This window comes from Cibotium barometz, chromosome 23, assembly GCF_041138505.1.
Source record: "Cibotium barometz isolate CiBa-2024 chromosome 23, ASM4113850v1, whole genome shotgun sequence".
NCBI lineage: Eukaryota > Viridiplantae > Streptophyta > Polypodiopsida > Cyatheales > Cibotiaceae > Cibotium > Cibotium barometz.
Window position 1 is genome coordinate 19,747,934 of NC_141068.1, and position 10,169 is coordinate 19,758,102.

A 10,169-nucleotide genomic window follows, 5' to 3' on the forward strand; every position below is an offset into this window, starting at 1 on the left:
TGGCGTAGGTGGCAAGGCATTCTTTTTTTCTTCACATTAGGAATGCCTAGATAGGGCTACACCATGACCACTACTCATCGATGCGTAATTTAGTGGCTCATGGCTTCCAGATACTTTGCCTGTAAAGAGGGAGCAAGTTTTTCTCTACAGAGGGCCACAAAACTAGCCTTCTAACCGACCTGGTTTATCCACTGAATAGGAAAACCAGCAGATGATTGGGGAAACTAATTGTTACATGTGAAGGAGAACTCTTTGTTCTGAGCAGACCCTAGCAGACCCATGTGAAGGAGCTCTGCCCCATAATCGCAAGTGCGCCCTACTCTGTGGCGCCATCCTTAACAACACAGCATCACATTTGCCTGGGCTGCGACTTTGCCACTTCATTACAATAGGGGAGAGAGAGAGAGAGAGAGAGAGAGAGAGTTGTCAGTACAATGCTGGGCACTGCCAAAAAAAATAAGTATCCAAGTGGAGGGTAATTGAAATTAACTCATTTTCATTTTGATTTTCATATTTACAAAGAAAAACTGGGTACATGAGAGAGAAAGTTGTCGTCTACTCAGTTTTCTTAAGTACTATGCCAACAGACGACTTAAAAAGATGAAAATTGTAGATGTCATATGTAAAGTTTCACATGAACAGATAATTACAAATTTGAAGCAGCCATAGACAAAAATCGTCCTTTTGGATACCTTTGAGTTTTGATTTTCCATCTTACAAATCACTAGACACTAGCCTTCATTGACATCAAGAGAAGTATGTTCTCCACTTCCGAGTTAGCATGTGTGAACTTGGGCACTATATTGCAACGAAGTGAGCATATTTCTCTGGTCAGATTCGCATACATATCACTTGCAATCCTTATTTAGCAACAATGAATATATAGAGATCGGCTGCTTAATCAGGCCACACATAGATCCTTTTTAATGTGAGCATCCCCATGCAACCATACCTCGTACATAAGGCGGCTGCTTTATATATCCATTAGTTGATAAAGAAGAGAGACACACGCAGAAGTTAATTGTGGAGGTGATTGCTCACCCTTGTTCCAAATCACATTAAATAGCAATTTGCTTGGTTGATTTTGGAAAAGAAAGGCTCATGAAGCCTTTCCAGATTTGTTAAGTGGACCCAAGTTCTAGCTTGTTTTGAGTCACAGCTCAAGGGCAGTCAGTCATTCAGGCAGACTTTTTGGCGTATAGGACTGCGTAAGAGGCCAGCACTTCAGCTTAACCACTTCAAAGATCAACTTTCCTTGGAGAACCTGGCACTATAGAGTACAGAAAATAAGAAGAATCATATTTAAGTAAACTTCACAATGCCATCCTTTCACAAAACAAAACAGGGCCTTTACATACATCTTCCTCCCCCTTGGGCAGGGGTCAGAAAGGGGAGATACCCCAACCAAGATGAACAGGTTAAGTGAGATCTCTTTTCTAAGGCCGGCATGTCTGTAAAAGCCCTAAAAGAAAAGACAGTTTCATGTACCTGAGGACTTTAAGGAGGAAGATCTTGACAGGAATGGCTCATATCGATGCTTGATCTCTCCACGGCTGCTAGTCATAATTTCGTCAAATAGATCGCCCTCCTCAATCTGGCCATCCAACTCCCTTGCCCTTCCAAAACCATTCATCTCTGCTTCCTGAAACAATCACATATTTGTGAAGACTAACACTTTTCACTTGCTCACTTGGTTCTTTTACCTGTATTAACACCACATCTGAAATGTAGGATTTGCATACCCTCACAGCACAATTGTATGGCATGGCTGGAGCTTCTTCGTACTCTGCCGCATCCAGCTCCTGCAGATGCTGACTCTTGAAAAACTTGGGTAAAACATATTGCCGAGCAGGTACTAACAACATAATCAAAAGTGGAAACAGAACCCCGGCCAATGGGATCCACGTAATACTGAAGCATGCAAGCAAATACACCAGCTGAAGGATGGTGAAGAGAGCAATTGTCTTGAAAGGGACCGCCTCTAGGAAAGAAGCATGTGATTGCTCAAACGCTCTGAAAGCCAAAAACGTAAGTGTTGGTTTCAAAAAAGCCGCTAGTAAAACCATAAAAGTGAATCTTGAGAAATACTTACTTGTAACGGTGACTAGCCCCAGTGAAAAGCAATAAGAGCCTTTCCCAAAATTGATTACCAGGCAAGCTGTCTATGGCCATGAAGGCAAAATAGCCCCACAAGACAGATGTCGGGATTTTCTTGAGAAAAGGCATTGCAGCTAAACATCCCCCCACCATAAGAGACTGCAACATGTTGCTTAGCCGCTGCTCTTTCACTTCTACCGGCAGCAACTCATCCACGTCCTTTTCCGGGTCGAAATTATTTTCGTCAACTTGGGTATCCAAATTGCCACTGAGTGTTGGTTGTAAACTGCTACTTTTCACTTTTTTCAAAACCTATATCCATAATTTTTGGTATTGGCACAGTTTTCCACAAAGATGTCAATGGCACATAAAAATCATTAAGCAACATACCCGTGACGACGGAGGTTGCAGGACAAGTGGTGACCCTGTTTGCTTAAAGGCCTCTTGCATGTTGCCGTAAAGCTGCGAGAGCGTTGTGTTTTGCTGGATACTCTTCCTTGCAACTTTGACTAGTTTATTACGCACTAACTGCAAACCACATATATGTGCATGTGCTTGGAAAAACTATCAAAAATTTGAATTTTCTATGGAACGACATCTGGCCTTGATACTCAGTAGCTATCATCATATATTATTTGCCACGTTAAAAGTATCAATTACCTGGTGCTTCAACGTTGCTAAGCTTTTTGTGTGCATAGGGGATTGAGGAATAACACCATTGGAAGGAGGAATACCAAGAAGTCCACATGCAATGACCTGCATGTCGTTGAAAAGTGGGTGTGCTTGTAGGAGCGAGCGAGTGTGAGTATAGGGAATGGGGCATTGGGCATTTTCAAGCATATGTGGAGGGGGGTGGGGTGGGCACATTGCACCAGCTTTCACATCAAAGAAATAGCACTACATTTTTTACAAGAGCAAAATGTCATTACCAGGAACCCCAATAGAAGCAAATCATAATGATACGTTGAAGGACGTCTCAAATTGAATTCTTTCTGTTGAGCAAGCTGAGATGCAACGCTGTGATCAAAATAGTAAAGAACGGCTATCATGGTAGCAGGAATAAAGGCACTGAAAATATGTAAAATTGGGACGTGTAGCATTTCCTGTGAGCAACCCAAAAAAGAAACTCTCAAAATCCCAGCTGGTACAAAACAGTCACTGCACATACAAAAACCTCCCCGAGCATGATTGAAATCAGCATACCCTCGTCACTGTCCAATTTGCCGCTGCACCAGATGACCATGGGTTTGGACTGAAAAGCCGCCTGGGTATACCTTCAGGAATGTGTCCGGTAGGTACATAAGATATACCAGTCCAAAGGAGGACCATCAGAGGCACTCCGTAATCAGCAACAAATCCACGGAACCAGCCTAGAAAAGTCACCAAAGATAAATTATGCCAGCCAGAAACACCTATATGAACATTCAACTATATACAACACATTATATGACGTCATCAGGAGTAATCAACTTGCACGTGTAAATGAGATCAGACCTTCACGCCATCAAGCATAGTTGTCAGGTACGAAGGTACGAAACGAGACGAAGGTACGAAAAAAACACAGCTCTATCTCTCTCTCTCCCTCTCTCTCTCTCTCTCAGTGCACCAACTTGTCATGGCTTGAACCACCATCCCTCACTTTGCACATGCTCCATCTTGGCACCATGAATGCCAATAAAAGCTCCCACCGAATGCCCTCAAGAGCAAGGGGGTAATTTGATGCTCCAAAGAGATGTCAATGCCTGCCTTGAAACTGAGGTAGCGCTTGGGGCTGCCTACAGGACAATGCCAAGTCAAGGCGGGAAGGGACCAGCCCAAAAGCCGCATGACTTGTACCAGTTGATTTCAGCCCCATAAGCAAGGCAAAATTCTATCACTAGAGCAAAACGGTTCCCAGATGGATAAACTGCAGTGTCGTTCCCAAACTCTCAATTCAAGAGCTCTTCCAGCATGGAGATGGGCAATGAAGGTTGTGGGACAGGCTTGTACATAGGGCTTATGCTCTCCATTTCCATAAGGTAATCTCCATTTCTCCCACTACAACCAGACATTCTTAAAAGCTCACATCCTGGCATTCAACACCCAGGAGGACAAGATAATCTCCATTCTCCCATTACAACCATTCTTAAAAATTCACTTATTCTTAAACATTCAGTTCTTGGCAAGCCATCCGTGAGATGTGCTCCAAAGACGTGGCCACAAGCCGTATGCTATTTTGAACACTAACATACACCATGTGATTTGAGTAGCTACACTACCAAGGCGGCATCAGTTGAATGCAAAACATCACAGCATCAAGTCATCTCATAGAAAAGAACTGGAGGGGATTGCCTCCATTTGTCAAGCACCAAGTGGAAAGGGGGAAAAGAATCACTGCACCCAAAAGCATATGAAAATCAACAAACAGCAGCAGCATACCCATCACAAAAGAGCATTCAGCCCTCGGCCTTAAATCTGGTATTAGATACAGCATCTTTATGATGCATTAACCAGTGGCATCACCTTGCTGGTTTGTCTCATCGATCTATACAGCCACATGGACCTTCTCCTTAAGGAGCCTCAAATACTTACATAGCAGATATTGGTAGGCAGAAATGTAGATCACATCTACAAACAGGTGTGACCTATAGCACCATCGAACCTAAAAAGGGCTTTAATCCTTACTAGGAAAGTCCACTTGTGAAAGCTTTAAACCAACTCCAACTTGGAATGTAGAAGATACAAAGGAAGAATTATCCTTAACAGTAGAATACCTTGAAACCCTGGAACACATCTATGTATATACCTGGTCCATACCGGCAAGATCGAGCCTTTCTACTTCGCAATGCACACACAAGTAACCCAAAAGAGAGTACTATGCCAAGCACCCCATTCCCAAATCGCCATGCTGGTTGAAACTCTTCAAGAAATGGGTTCTCTCTTCTTGGAATGAAAAATTCTCCCACAACTCCCTGAACAAACACGTGTTTGATTAGTACACCTAGCTTGTGTTGCACACAAAATACAACAGACAAAAGGCAAAGAACCAATTGTAGCTCAAAGACCAAAAGGAAAGACATGGATCTTACCTTGATTGCCTCTTGCATGAAAAGCATAGATATAAGTAAGCCAAACAACTCTCCTGCCATGCGGGTAAATCTATCAATGAGGGAGCATGCACCAAGGATTGCCAACAAGAATAATAGTGCGGCAGTCCAAACACAAACCCTGTCAAGCAGCAAACATGTCACATCAAGATGGACTCAATATGGCATATGATCAAAATTGTATCCATCTGTCTAGCAACATGAATCTGATATAGCCTATGACCAAGATGTCTATCTATCTATTTCAGTAACATGGATCCAATAAGACCTCTGACGAAGATTATATTTATCTGTCTGTCTGTCTAGATAAATAGTTAGATAGATACAGACACACACTCCTCAGCGTACATTCATGTGTGTGGAAGCATGCATGATAGAAGCCAAAACTTTAAGATTCCTAACTGAGCGATGCAAAACTCACCACCCTGTCCAGGCTAGGAATAGCCTAGGGCCAATTTCACTTTTATCCTTCACAAAGTTGAACATGAAGGTGTACATAATCACGGTTGGTTCTGCTACTCCAAGAATCAACAGCGGCTGACCTCCCAAAATTGAGTGCATAATACCACACAAGGAGGTGGAAGCCAGAGTTTGCACAGCTGTTAAAACTCCATCTGGTTAAAATACGAGCATCAATCAATTAACAGTACACTTCCTTGAGAAAGGAGCCTGGTCAACTTTTCACACACATTACTTTTCCATTGGTGTCACTCTTACTTGTGGCACGATCTAGCTGTTCTCCGAATGAGATTACTGGCAATGCTGATGCAAAAAAGATGTACATGGTAGGCGCCAAAATCCTGCAGGTGGAAAGAGAACAGAAAGGCTAAGGATGCCATGTCCAAACTCTACAACAAAGTGCACACAATTTCATAGTGTCGTGCAAAACAAAGAGCTCAGTGACGGGTCTCAGAAATTCTGTGTGGGTTTAAAGGATCTTTGTTCCATAGCTTAGTACAGTCAGAAGGTTCAGCTGAGAGCCAGCTTTGTTACTAATCTATCAATGGCTATAGTAGAGCCATACACTGGGACACAGTTATGCGGAGAAAAACTAAAAGGTTAAGAGAAAAACCACGCTCACACACACACAGAAAACAGGTACCTGAAACCGCTGCTGAAGCCGCTGGTCCAATCCTGCTTGTAGCACTGCAGGCGAGCTTTTATGTCGTTCTTAATCCCTTGGAAGGGAACGAATGTCTCCTCCATGGTGTTGCCGCTACTCATGATCAGAATTGTCAGCCAAAAAAACCTCACATGACACAGCAAAAACCCCAAAACGAGCACAGAAAACAAAGCAGAAACCCTGCCCCACACGTAGGACAAGCTAGAATTCCGGCTGGGAGCTTTGATCAAGTATGACAAAGCCCATTAATCCAAGCGTGATAAACGCCATAAAGGCTGTAGAAAACATGCTGGAAACCCTAATCCAGGATGAGAAGCTCCACGTACATACCGAAAACCTTATTCGGGGAGGCAAGGAATCCTAATCCAGCATGAGAAACTCCTGCAGCTGGAAACCCTAAGCTTAAGCAAACGCCGTTACAGCAAGCTTAAGCAATGCGGGCAGGTACACAAGAACTGCTTGGAAGCTGTGAGCTGTAGGTAGGTGTAGTGGCGCTCGTGAGTGGTGACGGTAAATGTGCACGCGGTATGTTTGGAAAAATACCATTTATTGGCCGACACCAACCTGCGCACAGCAGGCGAATGGCTCTGGCCGGCATCGCCGCTCCTCGAACTTGTAGTTTGTGCGCGCAATGAAGATGCCGAATTGCGGTATATACAGCCTGCATGTATCTCTTTATATATTTATATTTGTTATTACTACGAACTGTTTTTGGTCTCCATTGCATGATGGCAAAAGAGAGAGAGAGAGAGAGAGAGAGAGCTGTTACGCACTATCACCCTGCATGTATCTCTTTATTTATTTATATTTGTTATTACTACGAACTGTTTTTGGTCTCCATTGCATGGCAAAAAAGAGAGAGAGAGAGAGCTGTTACGCACTATCACCCTATTAATGCTCGCCCCCCACCAAGTGTGGAGAGACTCACTCTAGAGAGAATTCACACGCTCTCTCTCGGAGCCTCGATTGTGTGGGCGTTTCACACCACACTTGCATTTTGCATCCCAAATTTCCCAAACATAAGCAATCTAGAGTCAAGGCGCAAAACAGGAATACATGTCCTTTTTTCTAGAAAATGGCCTCAATGGAGCATCATACCCTGACAAATTTATAAATATTAATGACTTCACAATTTCCAACTGGTAATCCCTTTAATTTCTATGCTTAGAAACTATATCGCGCATTACCTACTATAATCTCAAAGGGCCGATAGTAGAATAGATGAACAACAAAAAACAGAAATGCCCTAGAAAGCACTAAAGAGTGATTTTTTTTCGGCCACTAGGCAGCTTGCACACACATCGTCATTTTCGTTCTTCTTTTGGAGTTTGGAATGATCTTGTGTTAATATAGCTTGTAACATGTATGAGTTTGATTTGCCCCCCTTGGTTGTGTCCTCTTTTTAATTCTTTTACCTTGGTATAAGTCTTTCGGTTTTTGTAGGTTATATTGGTAAGGCAATGATCTAAGTGTTCAAACTAGTGAACTTTAAAAATTAGGTGATTGATGGAATCTGAAGAAAGAGATCCCTCTCTTTGTGACTTGAAAAGATTTAAAACTTGTGTGATATGTCTTCTTATTGAGCAAAAGAAGTTTAAGGATGTAAGTATGAAAGATATACATTCTATTCTTTTTTACCACCATCAATTATGATATTTTTTATATCACCACTTTATGTGTGTGTGTGTGTGTGTGTGTTTTAGAGAGAGAGAGAGAGAGAGAGAGAGAGAGAGAGAGAGAGAGAGAGAGAGAGAGAGAGATTGGGCAATGTTTTTAAATTTGGCTAAATTTAGGGGGGGGGGGGAAGCTATCAAAAAAAATAGAGAATATTCTTGAGAATTTTGGCTCTGTTTACATATGGTGAGAGCACATAAAAAGTGATCAATAGGAGGGGAAGGGGGGGGCAGGGGTTGGATGGTTACAAAAAATATGGCCTTTTAAAGGAGATATGTATATGTTCTATATAAAAGATGGGAAATGAATCTTGTAGAACAGAAGATGGGAAATGAATCTTGTAGAACAGAAGAGAGGTATGGCAGAAGGCACCTGAAAAGGGGGGAGTGTCGTAGCCTTTGGCTATAGGTCATGCCCCAAAAAACAATATTAAGGTTGGGTTTTCTATTAGATTTTTAAAAGGTAATGAATATCTTTTTTCTATAATATAACCAACAAAATAATAAAAGTTATGTGTTTATGCTCAATACTTTTCCATGGCAAGAATAGATGGTCAATGCAAATGGATTTATGCAAAGTCATGTCCACATATGTTTGGGTGTTCATTAGAGCTCCTCCACAAAAGAAGGGGGCATGCCAAACCCATCTATGGTTTGTTCTAAGCATATTGGACCACACAAGCACATAATAATCCATTTAGTAGTGTGCCAAACCTTCTCTAAATCATTTTGCCTCTTAGGCAACCATCCTCTATAGACACGGGATAGCTACTCATAATGGGAGGCATACATACATACTTGAACTAGCTATACCTGGGCCACTACAATAATCTAATGATGCCGTATCGATATCTATTACAAAACACCCCCCCAATGTTCATCTAAGGGTGAACTGCCTATGTGGTACTATGTAGAGTTCATGAAAATGTTACGCTATCTAGTCTCTACGAAGAGCCTTATATGAGGATAAAATGTGTGACGTATACAAACAACACTCACACAAATAGGAACTTACACAACACAAAACTTTAAAGTTAAATTGCACAATAATGGAGAAAGAAAGTATTGTTTACAAATGTGATATATTAGATGGTCAAGCTCCATGTGTGCTCTTATCAAGGGAGCTTTGATGATTGATTTAGAGAACTGCACAGAGATAAGTCATTTTAAGCTAGTAAAAGTTAGGATGGAAACAAATAGTTATTGATGAACTTGATTTAGAGAATTGCACAGAGACAAGTCATTCTAAGCTAGTAGAAGTTAGGATGGAAACAAATAGTGATTGATGAACTGTGTAGGAAGGCTCGTTGTGTTTCCATATAGACCTAGAGAGATGGGGTGGTTATAATGATTCGTGATCAGTGTGAGCTCATCTTAGGCCCTATTACCTTTGAGTAGGGTGTCCAAGGGTAAAGTCTACCTAGCCCATGCATGGATTGTTACCCTAGCATGTAGCCTATTTGCTAATGTATGTCAAATATTATCTAAGCCACTATTTAGCCTCCTAGGCCACCATCCCATGTAGATACAAGGATGCTAAGTGCTTGGGTTGCTTAAAGATGGCTACTCAAACATGAGCTAATCGAAGCACTATCATAATATGAGGGTGGAGCATTGTATCCAATAAGCCTTTGTAAAGGTTCTACATTATGCGTTATTGTTAAGTACTACACCATCTTGACCTCTCTAAACGCGATCAACTGATGCATAATGTGATAGTGAATCTCAATTTGTTACTTATAAAACCACAAAACACATGATTCTAAGTAATAGAATGAATGCACTGTGAAAGTTCTTAAAGATGGGACCTCTAATTAGATGTTTGTCTCTTATTGTGCTCCATGTTTTTGCCATTGGGATCTTCTAGATGTAACACTCTAAATATTTAGGTTCCTTTTAAGCTAGTTAAAACTAGGGACCTACCCACCATTGGGATCTTCTAGATACGTAATACTCTAAATATTTAGGTTCCTTTTAATCTAGTTCAAACTACAAGAAACTAGGGACCTACCCTGAAGAGTCCCTAAATGTTGCCATTAGTAGATGAAGCTAAGGTCTTATAAAATTTTGTTTCCACATAAATATTAGTAATGTGACCATTGAAATCACATAAGTTGTCTGTCTCCCTCCCTTATTAGTAATGTGACCATTGAAATTATATAGATTATCTCCCTCCCTTTATGTAGCTGT

General features: G+C 41.4%; 1 protein-coding gene across 4 annotated transcripts; it reads right to left on the reverse strand.

Annotated features, from left to right (window-relative positions):
* Nucleotides 1-804: 804 nt before the first annotated feature.
* On the reverse strand, nucleotides 805-6,971 carry LOC147625719 (putative boron transporter 2). 4 transcript variants are annotated; one of them, XM_086817236.1, is made up of 14 exons: nucleotides 6,850-6,971; nucleotides 6,286-6,399; nucleotides 5,901-5,983; nucleotides 5,605-5,797; nucleotides 5,166-5,304; nucleotides 4,883-5,048; nucleotides 3,301-3,467; nucleotides 3,027-3,200; nucleotides 2,758-2,853; nucleotides 2,488-2,625; nucleotides 2,093-2,409; nucleotides 1,743-2,013; nucleotides 1,489-1,642; nucleotides 805-1,270 (listed from the first exon to the last, which is right to left on the reverse strand). In XM_086817236.1, the coding sequence occupies exons 2-14, from the start codon at nucleotides 6,387-6,389 to the stop codon at nucleotides 1,239-1,241; spliced, it is 2,034 nt and encodes a 677-aa protein (XP_086673362.1). In that variant the 5' UTR covers nucleotides 6,390-6,399; nucleotides 6,850-6,971; the 3' UTR covers nucleotides 805-1,238. The 4 variants fall into 4 exon arrangements, with proteins under 4 accessions (XP_086673362.1, XP_086673361.1, XP_086673363.1 ...); XM_086817235.1 differs by having other exon boundaries at nucleotides 6,637-6,962; XM_086817237.1 differs by having other exon boundaries at nucleotides 6,871-6,941.
* Between the last annotated feature and the right edge of the window lie 3,198 nt (nucleotides 6,972-10,169).

Coding starts and splice junctions, on each gene's coding strand:
- LOC147625719 (XM_086817234.1), bottom strand. CDS start 6,407: ATGAGTAGCGGCAACACCATGGAGGAGACATTCGTTCCCTTCCAAGGG. Junction 5,049..5,165: donor TCATGCAAGAGGCAATCAAG/GTAAGATCCATG, acceptor GTGTTTGTTCAG/GGAGTTGTGGGAGAATTTTT. Junction 2,854..3,026: donor TGCTTCTATTGGGGTTCCTG/GTAATGACATTT, acceptor AACGACATGCAG/GTCATTGCATGTGGACTTCT.